The 19,873-nt window shown below is 38.5% G+C and overlaps 1 protein-coding gene across 4 annotated transcripts in view; it reads right to left on the reverse strand.

Moving 5' to 3' along the window:
* Positions 1 to 19,873, reverse strand: part of ARHGEF28 (Rho guanine nucleotide exchange factor 28) — a gene marked incomplete at its 5' end in the record, with an annotated part of 258,133 nt that overhangs the window by 63,926 nt on the left and 174,334 nt on the right. For all 4 annotated transcript variants that reach the window (XM_079702486.1, XM_079702488.1, XM_079702489.1 and 1 more), the window contains 6 exons: positions 1,101 to 1,223; positions 12,247 to 12,494; positions 15,658 to 15,798; positions 17,033 to 17,160; positions 17,237 to 17,381; positions 19,473 to 19,521. In XM_079702486.1, coding sequence (XP_079558612.1) covers positions 1,101 to 1,223; positions 12,247 to 12,494; positions 15,658 to 15,798; positions 17,033 to 17,160; positions 17,237 to 17,381; positions 19,473 to 19,521 — 834 coding nt within the window. The remainder of the gene's footprint in view (positions 1 to 1,100; positions 1,224 to 12,246; positions 12,495 to 15,657; positions 15,799 to 17,032; positions 17,161 to 17,236; positions 17,382 to 19,472; positions 19,522 to 19,873) is intronic.

A 19,873-nucleotide genomic window follows, 5' to 3' on the forward strand; every position in this document is an offset into this window, starting at 1 on the left:
GCAATAGTATAATTCTATTCAGACGTAACATGCTGCATCATTAATTAAAACTTGATATAGTCATTAAATTGTATACTTTGAAATTAATTTCAATAACCCAACTCTCCAAGATTATGAAGTTTCAAGTTACACTGATGTACTTAGAGTTAATTCCAAAAATGAGCAGGTTTGAAGACTTATAAGTGCTAAGATTCATGAATAGCAGAAGTTTTGAAAAATACTCAGAAATCAAAATTACACTTTGAACATGAGTGTGCAATTAACTGTTTGTTTTTCTAACAGGCTTTCCTCTACATTTGTTATTATTCATCATAGCATTTAAGTTTCCTCTAATCTGGGCAACTTTTTTCTAAATAACTCAAAGCCTTATTTTCAAGTTCTCAATACACACGTATGTTTAAAAAAAAAAAAGGAGGAGAATCCAGTAGCATTCTTAAAATGGTAGATAAAAAATTAGAATCTATGAAACTCTAAAGGACAAATTTCTTCAATAAATAAGTAGGACACCAAAAAAATGGGATGGGAAGCATTCAATGTAAAGGCGATTTAAAAGACATAACCCCCCATGGATAATATATAAACCTTGGTCAGATCCTGATCCAATTTTATGAGCTAATGAGGGGAAATTGATTACTGGCCAGCTGTTTGAAGATATTAAAGAATTATTGTATATTTAAGTGGAATAATGCCACTGTAATTTTTAAAAGATATATTGTTCAGTGATACAAGTTATATATGAAATGATGTGCATCACAGACTTGCTTCAAATTAATCCAGTGGGGATGGGGTGGGTTCTTTATTTTTACTGTGGTTCTTCTGATTTATAACTTGTCAGGGCATGAAAAGCTTCACAGGATATTACAAAGGTGCTCAGAAGTATGAAGAACACGGCTTCGCAAGTATAAAAACAAAAGTAAATGATTCGGGAGAAATATTTTACTAACACAGAAAAAGAGGCTTTCTATCTTTGCCACAAACTTATCACTTCCTTCTTCCCTGAAAAATAGTACCTAGATGTGAAACTTGGTTAGATCATCTAAAAAACAAGTATGAACTTCATGCTGGCTTACCATTTTGTAACAGAGTTTTAAAATACTTGCCTTAATAAAATTCTGAAACTTTTTATTCTGCTGGAGTTCTTTAAAGAGGCTAACAGCCTCCTTGTGGTGGCTACAGAATTCCCCATATATTTTCTTCATTTTATTTGCATTTTCTTCTGAAAACTGAGAAGAAAAACATTTCAATGATGGTTTATAAATTTAGTCAGTTCTAAACACTAAAAAGAACATGCAATTTTCATATATTTCAGTACATTCTTGGCAAATAAAGAATAAACATCCAGGAATTTCTGACCACAATCACTTCTTTTCCCCAGATACTTTTTAAATTAAAGTAAGAGGAAGTAGTCAAGAGGTAAGAGGAAGACATCAACCTAATGTGATATTATATTGAACTAACTCAATTATCAATAGCACAATGAAAAACATTTGATATCTTCTATTTTTGTGTGTTTATGCAACTTTATAATTTCAATTTATAGTTTTAATACTTTTATAGATTGAAGGGTATGGGGCACATGTGGGGATCCTCAGGAAGGTTCACATTTACATTGGGTAACTGATCATGTCCATGAATTCAGTCCTCGTTGGGAATTTAATTTTTGTCATCACAAATGGATCAACAGGCAGGTTATCATTAGCCAAGATGACAGAGAAGGATAAGTAACCAGAAGGCCAATTTATTAACTGATGGACACAAGTAGAGATGTGGGCTGGATATTTCAATAACCTTGACCTGCAGAAAAATCTCTGTAGAAAAATCTACACGGGAACAACTTAGAATCATACGGTGGTATGGAGAGAATCAGCTGAATAATTTGAATGCCAACGTTTCAGACTCTGATGACCCTATGTATACATGTGGGTGTTGAAGATCATTGTAACAGACACCAGAACACACCTACACCTCCTTAGAAAGTACTTAAAATGTACATCCCTATCTCTGGTCTTTTCAACTTTGCTCACAGTTTTATCTATGCTTGAGGCCAATACATCTTACGAGATGATCCTTAAACCACCAACAATAATATATAGGTATAAATTTAACAAAACCTACACAGGCCTTGTGTGCTGAAAACAAACTACACAATGCTAATGAAAGAATTCAAATAAGATTTAAATAAATATACCATGTTCATAGATTGGAAGACTCAACATAGTAAAGATGTTAATTCTCCCCAAATTAATGTACAGGTTTAATGCAATTCTTATCAAATCCCAGCAAGTGTCTGTACATATAGACAAGATTATTCTAGAATTTATATCAAAAGGTAAAGAAACTAGGATAAAAACAATTTTGGAAAGGAAGAATAAAGTGAAAGAACTCAGTCTAGACAATTTTAAGATTTATTCTATAACTACTGTAATTATGACTATGGAAAGATACACATAGATCAATGGAACAAAATAGGAACCCAAAATGCCCAACAGATTTTGACAGAAGGCAAAAGCAATTTATTGGAGGAAGGATAGCCCTTTCAACAAATGATATTGGAGCAGCTGAACATCCACAGTTCAAAAAATAATAATAATAACCTTGACCAAAGTCTCATATTTTATACAAAAAGTAACTCCAAATGGATCACAGACCTAAATATAAAACATAAAACTATAAAACTTTTAGAAAAAAAAATAGGAGAAAATCTTTGGGATCTCAGGCTAGACAAAGAGGTCTTAGACTTGAAATCAAAAGCATGATCCCTAAAATATGAGGGAGTCTGGGAAAAAGTTTGGCCTGCGCAAGAGGCAAGAGACCATTGTTTCAAGGTGTGCGAGGAGAGGGGATTCAGAGCACCGCCTAAATGAGCTTCAGAGACGGGCGTGAGCCGCGGCTATCGGCGTGGACACCAGAGACTGGCATGAAACGCTAAGGCTGCTGCTGTAGCCGCCAAGAATCCTGTGTGCAAGCACAGGTCACTATCCACACCTCCCCTCCTGGGAGCCTTTGCAGCCCGCCTCTACCAGGGTCCCGGGATCCAGGGACAACTTCCCTGGGAAAACACACGGCGCGCCTCAGGTTGTTGCAACATCACGCTGACCTCTGCTGCTGCAGGCTCGCCCTGCATTCCGTACCCCTCCCTCCCCCGGGCCTGAGTGAGCCAGAGCCAGTGAATCAGCTGCTCCTTTAATTCCCTCCTGTCTGGGCAAAGAACAGATGCCAGAGGGCAACCTACATGCAGAGGCGGGGCCAAATCGAAAGCTGAACCCTGGGAGCTGTGCGAACGAAGAAGAGAAAGGGAAATCTCTCCCAGCAGCCTCAGGAGCAGCGGATTAAATCTCCACAATCAACTTGATGTACCCTGCATCTGTGGAATACCTGAATAGGCAACGATTATCCCAAATTGAGGAGGTGGACTTTGGGAGCAACTGTAGACATGGGGTTTGCTGTATGGGACTGACTAGATTCTGATTTTTATGTTTATCTTAGTATAGTTTTTAGTGCTTGTTATCATTGGTGGATTTGCTTATTGGTTTGGTCGCTCTGTTCTTTTTTTAAAATTACTTTAAAAATTTTTTAATTTTAATAACATTATTCCTATTTTTTATTTTAATAACTCTTTTTTTCTTTCTTTCTTTCATTTTTCCTCCCTTTTCTTCTGAACCGTGTGGCTGACAGGGTCTTGGTGTTCTGGCTGGATGTCAGGCCTGAGCATCTGAGGTGGGAGAGCTGAGCTCAGGACACTGGACCACCAGAGACCTTCCGGCCCCACGTAATATCAATCGGCGAGAGCTCTCCCAGAGATCTCTGTCTCAATGCTAAGACCCAGCTCCACTCAATGACCAGCAAGCTCCAGTGCTGGATACCCCATGCCAAACAACTAGCAAGACAGGAACACAACCACACCCATTAGCAGAGAGGCTGCCTAAAATCATAATAAGTTCACAGACACCCCAAAACTCACCACCAGATATGGTCCTGTCCACCAGAAAGACAAGATCCAGCCTCACCAACCAGAACACAGGCACCAGTCCCCTCCACCAGGAAGCCTACACAACCCACTGAACCAACCTTACCCACTGGGGGCAGACACCAAAAACAATGGGAACTACAAAACAGCAGCCTGCAAAAAATGAGACCCCAGTTAAGAAAGTTAAGCAAAATGAGAAGACAGAGAAATACACAGTAGATGAAGGAGCAAAGTAAAAACTCACCAGACCAAACAAATGAAGAGGAAATAGGCAGTCTACCTGTAAAAGAATTCAGAGTAATGATAGTAAACATGATCCAAAATCTTGGAAATAGAATGGAGAAAATACAAGAAATGCTTAACAAGGACCTAGAAGAACTAAAGAGCAAACAAACAATGATGAATACAGTAAATGAAATTAAGAATTCTCTAGAAGGAATCAATAGCAGAATAACTGAGGCAGAAGAACGGATAAGTGACCAGGAAGATAAAATACTGGAAATAACTACCACAGAGCAAAATAAAGAAAAAAGAATGAAAAGAACTGAGGACAGTCTCAGAGACCTCTGGGACAACATCAAATGCACCACCATTCGAATTATAGGGGTCCTAGAAGAAGAAGAGAAAAAGAAAGGGGCTGAGAAAATATTTCAAGAGATTATAGTTGAAAACTTCCCTAACATGGGAAAGGAAATAGTCAATCAAGTCCAGGAAGCACAGAGAGTCGCATACAGGATAAATCCAAGAAAACATGCCAAGACACATATTAATCAAACTATCAAAAATTAAACACAAAGAAAAAATATTAAAAGCAGCAAGGGAAAAGCAACAAATAACATACAAGGGAATCCCCATAAGGTTAACAGCTGATCTTTCAGCAGAAACTCTGCAGGCCAGAAGGGAGTGGCAGGACATATTAAAAGTGATTAAAGGGAAAAACCTACAACCAAGATTACTCTACCCAGCAAGGATCTCATTCAGATTCGATGGAGAAATTAAAACCTTTACAGACAAGCAAAAGCTAAGAGAAATCAGCACCACCAAACCAGCTTTACAACAAATGCTAAAGGAACTTCTCCATGCAGGAAACACAAGAGAAGAAAAAGACTTACAATAACAAACCCAAAACAATTAAGAAAATTGTAATAGGAACATACATATCGATAACTACGTTAACTGTAAATGGATTAAATGGCCCAACCAAAAGACATAGACTGGCTAAATGGATACAAAAACAAGGCCCGTATATATGCTGTCTACAAGAGACCCACTTCAGACCTAGGGACACATACAGACTGAAAGTGAGGGGATGGAAAAAGATATTCCATGCAAATGGAAATCAAAAGAAAGCTGGAGTAGCAATTCTCATATCAGACAAAATAGACTTTAAAATAAAGACAATTACAAGAGACAAAAAAGGACACTACATAATGATCAAGGGGTCAATCCAAGAAGAAGATATAACAATTTTAAATACTTGAGCACCCACCATAGGAGCACCTCAATACATAAGGCAAATGCTAAAAGCCATAAAAGGGGAAATCGACAGTAACAAAATCATAGTAGGGGACTTTAACACCCCACTTTCACCAATGGACAGATCATCCAAAATGAAAATAAATAGGGAAACATAAGCTTTAAATGACACATTAAACAAGATGGACATAATTGATATTTAAAGACATTCCACCCCAAAACAACAGAATACACTTTCTTCTCAAGTGCTCATGGAACATTCTTCAGGATAGATCATATCTTGGGTCACAAATCAAGCCTTGGTAAATTTAAGAAAATTAAAATCTTATCAACACATATCACAACTCTACGAGACTAGATATCAATTACAGGAAAAAAACTGTAAAAAATACAAACACATGGAGGCTAAACAATATACTACTAAATAACCAAGAGATCACTGAAGAAATCGAAGAGGAAATCAAAAAATACCTAGAAACAAATGAGAATGAAAACACAACAACCCAAAATCTATACGATGCAGCAAAAGCAGTTCTAAGAGGGAAGTTTATAGCAATACGATCCTACCTCAAGAAACAAGAAACATCTCAAATAAACAACCTAACCTTACACCTAAAGCAATTAGAGAAAGAACAAAAAAACCCCAAAATTGGCAGAAGGAAAGAAATCATAAAAATCAGATCAGAAATAAATGAAAAAGAAATGAAGGAAACAATAGCAAAGCTCAATAAAACTAAAAGCTGGTTCTTTGAGAGGATAAACAAAATTGATAAACCATTAGCCAGACTCATCAAGAAAAAAGGGAAAAGACTTAAATCAACAGAATTAGAAATGAAAAGGGAGAAGTAAGAACAGACACTGCAGAAATACAAAAGATCATGAGAGATTACTACAAGCAACTAAATGCCAATAAAATGGACAACTTGGAAGAAATGGACAAATTCTTAGAAAAGCACAACCTTCTGAGACTGAACCAGGAAGAAATAGAAGATATAAACAGACCAATCACAAGCACTGAAATTGAAATAGTGATTAAAAATCTTCCAAAAAACAAAAGCCCAGGACCAGATGGCTTCCCAGTTGAATTCTATCAAACATTTAGAGAAGAGCTAACACCCATCCTTCTCAAACTCTTCCAAAATATAGCAGAGGGAGGAACACTCCCAAACTCATTCTACGAGGCCACCATCACCCTGATACCAAAACCAAACAAAGATGTCACAAAGAAAGAAAACTACAGGCCAATATCACTGATGAACATAGATGCAAAAATCCTCAACAAAAGACTAGTAAACAGAATCCAGCAGCACATTAAAAGGATCAAGCACTGTGATCAACTGGGGTTTATCCAGGAAATGCAAGGATTCTTCAATATAGGCAAATCAATCAATGTGATAAACCATATTAAGAACCTGAAGGATAAAAACCATATGATCATCTCAATAGATGCAGAAAAAGCTTTTGACAAAATTCAACACCCATTTAGGATAAAAACCCTCCAGAAAGTAGGCATACAGGGAACTTACGTCAACATAATAAAGTCCATATATGACAAACCCACAGCCAACATCATCCTCAATGGTGAAAAACTGAAACCACTTCCACTAAGATAAGGAACAAGACAAGGTTCCCCACTCTCACCACTATTATTCAACATAGTTTTGGAAGTTTTAGCCACAGCAATCAGAGAAGAAAAAGAAATAAAAGGAATCCAAATTGTGAAAGAAGAAGTAAAACTGTCAATGTTTGCAGATGATATGATACTATACATAGAGAATCCTAATGATGCTACCAGAAAACTACTAGAGCTAATCAATGAATTTGGTAATGTAGCAGGATACAAAATTAATGCACAGAAATCTCTTACATTCCTATACACTAATGATGAAACATCTGAAAGAGAAATTAAGGAAACACTCCCATTTATCATTGCAACAAAAAGAATAAAATACCTAGGAATAAACCTACCTAAGGAGACAAAAGACCTGTATGCAGAAAACTATAAGACACTGATGAAAGAAATTAAAGATGATACAAACAGATGGAGAGATATACCATGTTCTTGGATTGGAAGAATCAATACTGTGAAAATGATTATACTACCCAAAGCAATCTACAGATTCAATGCAATCCCTATCAAACTACCAATGGCATTTTTCACAGAACTAGAACAAAAAATATCACAATTTGTATGGAAACACAAAAGACCCCGAATAGCCAAAACAATCTTGAGAAAGAAAAACGGAGCTGGAGGAATCAGGCTCTCTGACTTCAGACTATACTACAAAGCTACAGCAATCAAGACAATACTGTACTGGCACAAAAACAGAAATACAGATTAATGGAACAGGAGAGAAAGCCCAGAGATAAACCCACACACATATGGTCACCTTATCTTTGATAAAGGAGGCAAGAATATACAATGGAGAAAAGACAGCCTCTTCAATAAGTGGTGCTGGGAAAACTGGACAGCTACATGTAAAAGAATGAAATTAGAACACTCCCGAACACCATACACAAAAATAAACTCAAAATGGATTAAAGACCTAAATGTAAGGCCAGACACTATAAAACTCTTAGAGGAAAACATAGGCAGAATACTCTATGACATAAATCACAGCAAGATCCTTTGTGACTCAGCTCCTAGAGAAATGGAAATAAAAACAAAAATAAACAAATGGGACCCCAAAATTAAAAAATAAATAAATAAAAACAAATGGGACCTAATGAAACTTAAAAGCTTTTGCACAGCAAAGGAAACCATAAAAAGACGAAAAGACAACCCTCAGAATGGGAGAAAATATTTACAAATGAAGCAACTGACAAAGGATTAATCTCCAAAATACACAAGCAGCTCATGCAGCTCAAAATCAAAAAAACAAACAACCCAATCCAAAAATGGGCAAAGACCTAAATAGACATTTCTCCAAGGAAGATATATAGATTGCCAACAAACACATCAAAGGATGCTCAACATCACTAATCATTAGCGAAATGTAAATCAAAACTAAAATGAGGTATCACCTCACACCAGTCAGAATGGACATCATCAAAAAATCTACAAACAATAAATGCTGGAGAGGGTGTGGACAAAAGGGAACCCTCTTGCACTGTTGGTGGGAATGTAAACTGATAGAGCCACTATGGAGAACAGTATGGAGGTTCCCTAAAAAACTAAAAACAGAACTACCCTACAACCCAGCAATCCCACTACTGGGCATATATCCTGAGAAAACCATAATTCAAAAAGAATCATGTACCACAATGTTCACTGCAGCACTATTTACAATAGCCATGATGTGGAAGCAACCTAAGTGTCCACTGACAGATGAATGGATAAAGAAGATGTGACATATATATACAATGGAATATTACTCAGCCATAAAAAGAAACGAATTGAGTTATTTGAAATGAGATGGATGGACCTAGAGTCTGTCATACAAAGTGAAAATAAATCAGAAAGAGAAAAATAAATACCGTATGCTGACACATATATATTGAATCTAAAAAAAAAAAAAAAGTTGTTCTGAAGAACCTAGGGGCAGGACAGGAACAAAGACGCAGATGTAGAGAATGGACTTGAGGACACAGGAAGGGGGAAGGGTAAGCTGGGACAAAGTGAGAGAGTGGCACTGACATATATACATTACCAAATGTAAACCAGATAGTGGGAAGCAGCTGCATAGCACAGGGAGATCAGCTGTGGGCTTTGTGACCACTTAGACGGGGGGATAGGGAGAGTGGGAGGGAGAGAGATGCAAGAGGGAGGAGATATGGTGATATATGTATATGTATAGCTGATTCACTTTGTTATACAGCAGAAACTAACACAACATCGTAAAGCAATTATACTCCAATAAAGATGTTAATAAATAAATAAATAAATAAACTGTGGTACATTCATACTCTGGTATACAACTCAACAATAAAAAGGAATGAACTACTGACATACACAGCCATCTAGATGATGCAGAGAATTGTGCTGAGTGAAAAAAAGCCAATCCAAAAGGGACATACTGTGTATATAATCTATATAACATGTATGTAATTTATATAACTGGATTGAAATGACAAAATTATAGAAAGAACAGATTAGTGATTGCCAGCAGTTGGGGACAGGAGGGAAGTAGGTGTGGCTATAAAATGGCCAGATGAGGAATCCTTATTGTGATAGAAATGTTCTGGCGTTTTGCTGTATCCCTATCAGTATCCTGGTTGTGGTACTGTATTATAGCTCTGTAAGATATTACCACTGGGGAAAAAATAATTTAAAAATGTCAACCCCCTGACCCAATCCTATCAAGCAACACACTAGGGATTGGGAGCACAGAATACCTCGTTCTTAACAAGCTTTAGGAGATTCCTATGTACCTGAAATTGGAAAACCACTGCTATATATCAAGTATGTTCCACATGTTCACAAGTTCTCACCAACACCGCAAGTTCCCACTGACTAAGTTACCATCATATTCCAGCCCAGCCTCCTGAGATCTATGGAGTCCCCGAGGTTGGAGTGTGGGATTTTTCCCCAGACTCTCTCATACATCCTTCAACAGCTTGCTCTCCCTCTGCTCCTACAGAGTGCCACTCCCATAGCCATTGTCTGAGGACTTTGCTAATACATTCTTCAGGAGATAACTTTATTTACATAGTATTGGAAGGAAGCCCTTGCCATACCCACTAAGCATGTCCACCAACAGGAACACAAAAGCAGACTTAATCCTTTTCTCTGAATACCGAGGATTTTCCTTTTCATCCAAAAGACCACCAGGCTCACCCTGTGTAATAGCCAATTTCCCAAAACTTGTCCTCAAATTCCATAAAATTAAATAAAAAATATATCTGGTAAAGATGTGAAATTTTTGTTAACTATGAAAGTGACACAAGAACGAAAAAATGTTTTAAATTATTAGAATTAAAAGTCATGATTGTTTGTATCAAGGAACGAGAGATTATGCAAATACTTTCAAATGATAAAATAATCTCGCACTTCATTTTTGAATGCACTCACTCGGATTAAAGTTCACCAAGGCACAATCAGACATTTTTATTCAAACTGTCTTCCCAAGTACTTTACGTTCTCTTAACCTGGCACTGTATATGTTTCAGGTGAATTATGAAGACAGAACAGGTCTAGGACTTCAAAGATAATATAAAAAGCAGATAGTGCTTTGACTAGAAACTTATAACTAGTGTGGATTTTTACATTGTTAGACATGAGGAAGAAGATTTTGGGCAATTGTCAGGATTCTTTTTTCTTTTTGTGTATTAAAAATATTTGTATTTAAGCATATTTAAATGTTTAACCTATAGACCAACAGCTAAACTCGACTGGTGTGTGTGACAGGGTGAAACTGATACGAAATTAATATTTTGGAGGGGACATTTTGGCATCTACTTAGAGAACGCCAAACTAAAGTAATTAGGGATAGATCTCCATGCCTTTCCTCAAATGCTGTAAGTGACTGCAAAACATAGCATTGGAGTGAATTCCTGGTATGTTTTTCCCAAGTGACCCCTTCATTCAATAAATACTTATAGTACCAAGCACTGTTCTAGGTGTTGAAATACAGTGGTAACCAAACAGACGAGACTTCCTGCCTTACTGGGACTTACAGACTAGTGGTGTTAGAAAGCCTCCCCAGAATGTCACTGTGGATATCACAAAGATATATTCTTTTTTTTTTTTTTTTTTTTTTTTTTTTGCGGTACGTGGGCCTCTCACTGTCGCGGCCTCTCCCGTTGCGGAGCACAGGCTCCAGACGCGCAGGCTCAGCGGCCATGGCTCACGGGCCCAGCCGCTCCACAGCATGTGGGATCTTCCTGGACTGGGGCACGAACCCACGTCCCCTGCATCGGCAGGCAGACTCCCAACCACTGCGCCACCAGGGAAGCCCACAAAGATATATTCTTAACTCAGATCCCAGCTATGCCACTTAGGAGATGTGTGACCTTGAGAAAGTCATTACTTCTCCATGCCTCAGTTTTAGGGAAAATAAATATTTGCCTCACTGTGTTGTGTTGGTTAAGTGAGGTAATATAATGGAAGTACCTTGAAAGTCCCTGCCATGTTAAGGCTGCTGGATACATGTTATTTAACTTCTGTATTAGCATGTTTTAAATGCAGAGCCTCTTTCAGAGAGATGGGGGACCAATACAAATTGTCAAAAGTAAGGTGTTTTTTTTTTTTAACTACGAGAGTGGCACAGCCCATTCTCACTGATGCTTCAACATCCCAAGCACCTAAAAAGTGCCCCCTTTGAGTGAGATTTGCTTGTCTTATCCCCCAGGCATGAACTCCAGGGCTTTCATGATAATAGATCTGCCTCACTCTTCCTAAAATTAGGCAGCACTTATCTTGGAGATATCCGTGAGACTGTCACGGGCCACTCAGGAAGGCATGTTACTAGAGAGCCCATCACATCAAGAAGTCTAAGTAGGGAATTCCTTGGTGGTCTAGTGATTAGGACTCCATGCTTTCGCTGCCAAGGGCAAGGGTTCAATCCCTGCTTGGGGAACTAAGATCCTGCAAGCCGCACAGCGCGGCAAAAACAACAACAACAAAAAAAAACAGTCTAAGTAAATTTTCTCCATCCAAGTCCTGTGACACACAGAAGTCACTGGCTATTAAAAACTCTCAGACATCGGTCATACACACCAACATCAAATAAAAGACAACCAGCTAAACCCATCTGTCAATAATCATAATGAAATCAATTCCAGTTCTCTGCAGGCTTTGAATACTCTAGACAGTCTGCATACCTTTAGGCTTTGAGGTTTTAAGACCTTTAAACCTTTCTCACCTGTTGTACTAGAATATCTCCCATTCGGTTGATGACGAAATTCCTGTCGTTGCCAATACAGGATTCTTGCCTTCGCTCCTTCATACTATAGAAGAAATGCCTGTGGATTTCAAGTAACTCATCTAAACAGGGGAAGATTTTATCCACCGTGCTGTGGTCAAGCTGCAGCTCCTCCTTCATCCCTTTCCTGAAGATCTCGGACATGATGAACAGGGTCTGGATGTGATGCATTTCTGTCTGCATTAGCTCTGAAACAGGTGAGCAGAAACAAGCTTTAAAAACACAAGTGTCCTCTGATGTTAACTAGACTTACTGTGGTGACCATTTTGCAATACAGACAATTATTAAGTTGTACACCTGAAACTAATATAATGTTGTATGTCAATTATACCTCAATTTTTTTTTTTTTTTTTTTTTTGCGGTATGTGGGCCTCTCATTGTTGTGGCCTCTCCCACTGCAAAGCACAGGCTCCGGACGCGCAGGCTCAGCAGCCATGGCCCACGGGCCCAGCCGCTCCGCGGCACGTGGGATCCTCCCAGACCGGGGCACGAACCTGTGTCCCCTGCATCGGCAGGTGGACTCTCAACCACTGCGCCACCAGGGAAGCCCTCAATTTTTTAAAATGTATCCCTATTGACATAAATTAGTAGCTAAACACTGTATGTTACACAAATAAAATTAAAAAAGAGGGAATGTTTAGGAATAATAATATTCTTCTACTGTTGAAGTCAGCATTAATTAAACATTTAATGTAAGCTCAAAATATTAAACTATTCTCTTTTTTCCTGACATTATATGAGGATATGTATAAGTCAAGTCCAAGATGTAAGAATCCAATGTATCAAACTTTCATAATATAACCAGCTAACATCTTTAGGTATCTTCAGTTGGGCACCAGGTTTTATTTTCCCCTGAATGTTCTATAAAATGTAACTTAGTTTACCTCTTTTCTTTCTTTTTCCTTCTTTCATTTTTTTTTGTGTGTGTTTTTTATTGAGTAGGAGCACAATTAATTTGGTGAATTATGTTGAATTAAATATAATAAAGTTCCTCAATGCATACAACAGTAGGTCCTTTCTATTATTGGATCTGTCTCTGAAATTCCATTTTCTCCAGGAGAAAACAATGTGTCATGATCAAGGGACATCATCAAGTAAGTGAAAAGACAACCCATAAATTGGGAGAAAATATTTGCAAATATTTGATATTTGATAAGGTATTTGATAAGGGACTTGAGTCCAGAATATATAAAGAACACTTATGACTCAACAACAACAAAAAAACCCACTTCAAAATAGGCCAAAGATTTGAATATATGTTTCTCTAAAGAGATATACCAATGGCCAATGTGCACATGAAAAGATGCACAACATCATTAGCCATCAGGGAAATACAAACCAAAACCACAATGAGGCACCACTTTACACACACTACAATAATTGTAAGTTAAAGGATGAACAATAAAGAAGGCTTGGTAAGATGTGGAGAAACTGAAACCCTTATACATTGCTGGTGTGAATGTAAAATGGTACAGCTGCTTTGGAAAACAGGCAGTTCTTCAAAAGGTTAAATGTAAAGTACCATGTGACCTCCACAGTGGTCAACCCAAAATGACCATCAAGTCATGATTAGATGAACAAAGTGTAGTATATCTATACAATGAAATATTACTCAGCCACAAAAAGGAATAGAGTGCTGATTTCTATTACAGCATGGGTGAACCTTGAAAACAATATGTTAAGTGAAAGAAGCCAGGCCCAAAAAACTAAATATTGTAATGTTCATAGGGACATATTCATAGGGAGAGAAAGTAGATTAGTGGTTGCCAGGTACTGGTGGGAGGGGACAAAGGGGAGTGACTGCTAATGGGCACAGGGTTTCTTTCTGGAGTGATGAAAATGCTCTGGAATTAAACAGTGGTTGATGGTTGCACAACTTTATAAATATACTAAAACTTTACAAATATACTACAATATAGATTATACACTGTAAAGGGGTGAATTTTATATCTCAATTTTTTGTGACTATATCTCAATTTTAAAAATGCATCATGAGAGAAAACAATAATTCACAATTTGTAGGAGCATCAGAAGTACAAGTTCTAGATTAATGAGTATTTCCAAACTCATGTACATGTTTTGAAAAAGAACACAAAACATCAGCCATGGAGGATAAACAAATCTAAATGTAGCTTTGTTTATTATTTTATCATAAACAAAACTCTAATTGGGAACTAACTTTAAATTATTATTATTAATTATTGTATCCTACCATATTTTTAATACCTACTCCATACTAAGCATCTACCATACCCGTTAATCCATTTATCTGTTATGACCCCCAAAATAGGAATGATTTTCCCTATCTTTAAAAGAGAGACATGAAGAAGAGAGGTGAAGGATTTTCCCTAGAACACAAGACTTTCTGACCCTGAGGCCATGCTGTGAACTACACGATATGATAATTCATCCCACATGGGTGAGATTATTTTTAATAATATATGAAATCAAGAAATAAATGAAGAAAAATTACAGTATAATATAAATTAAGTGAGAAATACTAAAGGGGACAGCATCACTCTTTCCAAGGTAGCTCCCACCTGCACAGCCCTAGATGCCAGCACACTACACATCGGCTCCTCTGATCTACATAACCACCACTTCACACAGGAGAAAAGCAGCCATCGTCGCCACCGGACTTTGCGGCCCATGCTTTGTACACACAGGATTAGCAAAAACTAAGAGTTAATCTCATATTTAAAGTAAGGTATCTTCTTGGAACCACTTTTTAGCATCTACTTCATACTTGAAAATTTTTTAAACTTCATTTTTTCCTAACTAGTCTATAATCTAACCTCCCTTAATTCAGACGGCCTTCACCCCAAATAGCATGAAATCGTAAAACCTCCCACAGTTGAATTCCATACTCAGGACTGAGGCACACAATCACACACGGCCCTAAGCCAGGTGCCGCCAGTCCCTCTGCGTCTATGTGAGTCACAGTCTCTGGCTGTGTGCAAGCAAACTACAGGGCCCTGCATGCAGCAGTCCTGACTACCCTACCTTAAAATATGTGAACAGTCACTGTGATTCATACAACAGAAGAGGTGAAAGAGTAGAGACCATGCCTAAGTAAACTTGAAAAGGGTAGAAGACATAAAATTTGCTTATACCAGGTACAGACAATGCCTCATTTAAGCCTCACAACATTTTAATCATTATCCCCATTTTACAAAAGGAAAAACTGAAGTCCATGTGAGTTAAATATTTTATCTGAGACCAAGTAACTAGGAAATGGTAGAGCCGGGATTTGAACCTAGCCTTGAATCCAGGTATGTATGGTTTCAAATGCCATGCACTTTCCTCTGCACCACACTGCTGGAGCCCAGAGAGAATGTTTGAAATGCTTACCAAAAATGACATCCTGTCTTTTGATGACATCCTTCTCCTGCCTACTACAAAATGAGGGGTCCACCGCCAGACTCCAAGATTCTGCTTCAAACCCCTGGGCATCACTGCTGAGGTCACTCCACAGAGACGAATCCACGACATCTAATGTGCGTTGAAGAAAGAAAAGAAAAGCCAGAAGTGGGTGAATACACGTAACACAAACAGACCTTCACAAGTGCCCATGTTTATGGATTCATCACCCTAAAGAAACCTGCTATGAACATAGAAACAATTAAGCCAAAATACTGTGATAGGCAATTGAAACATCTGAAACCAAACAAGTGAAGTGGTTCAAATCAAGATCGCCCTCATGAAAGCAAAGCAGAATCAGGTATTAAAATAGTGATTGTGTATATGCCAAAAAAATATATATATATATATTGAAGATTCTTTTGTTTGTTTTTTTTGACTTGTTCTATTTTAGTTTTATTTTTGGTAACCTGCAGAGTCCACGATGTGCTTACAGAATCTTAAACCCACTGATTTCTTTTGCCCTGGGTTGCTTTGCGCTGTTTACTCAAAACTGAATCTTGTACTTGTCCACTTTATTTGCTCTTTACTTGGCTTGCTGTCCTTAATATAAACATGAATCAGGGTATAAGGCCTCCAGTCACATGTGAGTACAGATTTTTCTGATAGAATTTGACAACACACATATACCCCTTTCAGGAAAACTAAATTCTATTTGTCCAAATGGCACTCCTTAGAGATACTCTAGCTCAGAGAAGTCAAGATGTGATGACAATGGATTTAAAATAAGCGGATTCCTGGGGAAGAGTCCACCCCCTTCTCTCATCACTACTCTCCCTTCATTTGGTTTTCCTTTGCCTATTAATAATGCTAGGATACAACAAGCAATTCCCCAGATTGTCCTATCCAAAAACATGTTTTTTAAAAATGCTTTTATTCCCCTACAAGTAGGAGGCAACATATGGGGATAAATATCTCAGAGATCCAGGCAAGTCCAGTCTTAAGTAACTGAAACATATATTTTTAATGTATGATCCTATACCAATTCATCAATAGCTGTAAAACATTTTTAAAGAAGAACAAGCACATATTTCTTTCTCTTCATGACGTTTATGACATATTCTTTGGGGAATATGTCCCTTTAAAAAGATGCATCATGTTTCCTTGGTCACTATCTGGGAGTCTCCTCTGTGGCTCAATTTGCATTCTTTTTAATCAGAAGAACCTGTAGCTAAGTGACACCATGAAACAGAATTCTTTTAAAAAGAATAAAAGAAAACGTTTCCATCTTACATCCTTCAGAAAACATTCCTTTCGGCAAATGCTCACAGAAACCCAAGTAAATGCAAAGGCGTCTTCTTCTCACCTTCCATTAAGAAGGAGTCCGTGGAGGGAGGTGAGCCCATGGGCTGGAACAGCTCATCAGACTGAGACTTGCTTCTCCAGGTGCTCCCGTCACTTTCGGACTCCAAGGCTGCCCCTGACCTCCTGAAGCTGGAAGGACAGGGAGAAAAGTCAGCCCCGGCAGCAGCTCTGAGACGTCAAGGTGTAAGACCACACTGAGCCTTACCTTTCCAAGGTGATGCCTGGAACGCTTCTGGACAATGGATGGACTTGCCCTGCTGTTTCCTTCCTCCCGGTCGGCAACCCAATAGGCATGGAGGAGGAAGGGTGCAAGGAGAGCCCAGGCGGTGGGACGTCTCTAAATGAAGAATCTGGAAATCAGAATGGATGCTTCATGAGGTTTCCATAGCGGGCAGTAACGCCAACGAGTAAAGATGTCTCTTAAAAGCCAGAAGCTGAACACTCCAATGGCCACTTCTAATGTGTCACAAGCCCAGACTTGAAACTAGTCTCCCTGCCACATCCCAACACCTGCTTCAAATGTCCCTTCCAGTTCACACCCTCCTGGTACCCAGGCTGCAGGCCTGCTTCAGCATATCCGCTTGGAGACTGTGGGTGGCTGGAATTACACAAACAGACAAGAAAATGGAATGGGGAAACACTGGGATTGCTTGCCCATAAACCACTGCGTGTACTCCCTAGAGCCAGCTTTAAATAGATACAAGGTGTTATTAGCACTATTACTAGAACGTACACTGTGTGTATAAACAAGCACACACACACACACACACAGAGCATGTAAACAGATTGGAACAATGCTGGGGAGTCTGTTCTTTACGGTATAAGAATGTCAGGCAGATGAAACCTTCAAGCCAAGCTGGGCTGTTCTCTCTCACATATGGAAAATGAAATGATGCTTCAGTACCTTTCTGGTCGGTTTGAAATTTTATGGGCATCCACGCATTTACATTTGATGTGTATTAAAAAGTGACTCTCCGAAAATATTTCAATCCTATAATATTATGTGCTTGGCACACACCTTTCTTTTTTTTTGTTTTTTTTGCGGTACGCGGGCCTCCCACCATTGTGGCCTCTCCCGTTGCGGAGCACAGGCTCCGGACGTGCAGGTGCAGCGGTCACGGCTCACGGGCCCAGCCGCTCCGCGGCATGCGGGATCCTCCCGGACTGGGGCACGAACCCGCGTCCCCTGCATCGGCAGGCAGACTCCCAACCACTGCCCCACCAGGGAAGCCCGGCACACACCTTTCTTAAGTAAAGGGGAAAAATACTTATATGGAACCCTAAGATATTACAAAGGATTCTACACATGTATGATTTAATGTTATTCCTAAGTTAAGAGGAGGAACAGATGGTATTCTATCAATTCTAAGATGCTTTTAAATTATTTTCATGCTTAACCTTATGAAATTGAGGAGTACGTTCCAACTGAGGTCAAAAGGACTTCTGGTGAAGAAGCAGGAGCGTAAACAGTGTCATACTTGTTACTGCCCGCACTAGTTTACCCCTGTGTAACATCACACACAGTCACACGTCACCATTAATTTGCATATTTCATTGACCCCCCGATTCAAGTGGCTTTTAAAACACTGGTGACACTATGGCAGCACTGAAGTGAAAAGTGACCACAAACTTAAAATGCCTGCCACAAGGCAAGCTATGTAATATTTGAGGCAAAAGAAATTGCAAAATTGCTCACATCAAATCAAAGGATTTTCACTCAGGAGGACAAGGGTGTGACTGACCCTTGCGAGCAATGTAAAGACTGTCATGGACTGCCAATTATCTAAGAGAAATTGTTTAAATTTCAACAATGTATTAATTCAAGAAAAAGAGTTCAAGCATATGCACAGAAAACTCAGGTATGCCCTGAAATTTCAACTGCCATCCTAATGCAGCTGATGAGATCACAGCCTCAGGCACGGCTACGAAAAAGTATCAGGTTGCTCTGATAACGAGCAACAGAGACTGATAAGAATCTATAGATTCTCAACTTGAAGACTTTTTCCTAACTTTGTGATTCTTAAGAAGCATATGGTATGTATTGGTCAAGATAAATATGTGCCACTGCTAGGAAAACATAAAATTATGTACATTTAATGTAGTGTTTCTCTTTTCCCCCAAAAGGCTGTTATCAATAGTGCATATTACACTAGTTCGCATCTTAAAATTGAGGCAACATCATAATACCTCCTCCATTCAGTCTTCCCTAATATAAAGATCATATAGTACATGTAGCGCAAAGGCTAGTAGTCTGCCAGAGTTTATGACATTCTTGACGTCTTTGTATAACTAAAAATTATGCCAATTACACCCAGCATATGCTATGAAAGAAGGAATAATTGGGCAAATGAGAGAACAAAAGGATGGGGTATTTTACATTGGAAAAAATGTGTGTATGTATGAAACTGAAAAAAGTTCTTGCCGTTTTCCACATCACTTACTTCCAAGGATGGTCTGAGGTTTGTTCTTAATATATTTCACTTGGAATTTCTGTAAAGAACATTAGAAACACAGAAAGTAAGATCAAAGCACCACTGGACTACAAGAATGTCCACAGTTACACAGAACAGGCTTCTTATCTATACCATTTTCTTTGTTATTTTATTTCAAACAGAGGAATTCAAAGCAAAAGACATAAAACACAACAAAGAGAAAAATGTTATGACAATGAGATGAGCAAGTTATAAGGAAGGTGTGCCTCATGAACACGTCTCAGCAAGATCCCAGCTTTAGTAAAAGCCCGATGGAACCGAAAATCTCCAGTTCCTGTGTGCAAACCCAGGCTCAAAAAGGAGTTCTTATCAGCGCTGCCTTTCTCCTATTTGTTCTTTCTGTTCCTGGC

Source organism: Hyperoodon ampullatus (genome assembly GCF_949752795.1).
Source record: "Hyperoodon ampullatus genome assembly, chromosome: 4".
Taxonomy (NCBI): domain Eukaryota; kingdom Metazoa; phylum Chordata; class Mammalia; order Artiodactyla; family Ziphiidae; genus Hyperoodon; species Hyperoodon ampullatus.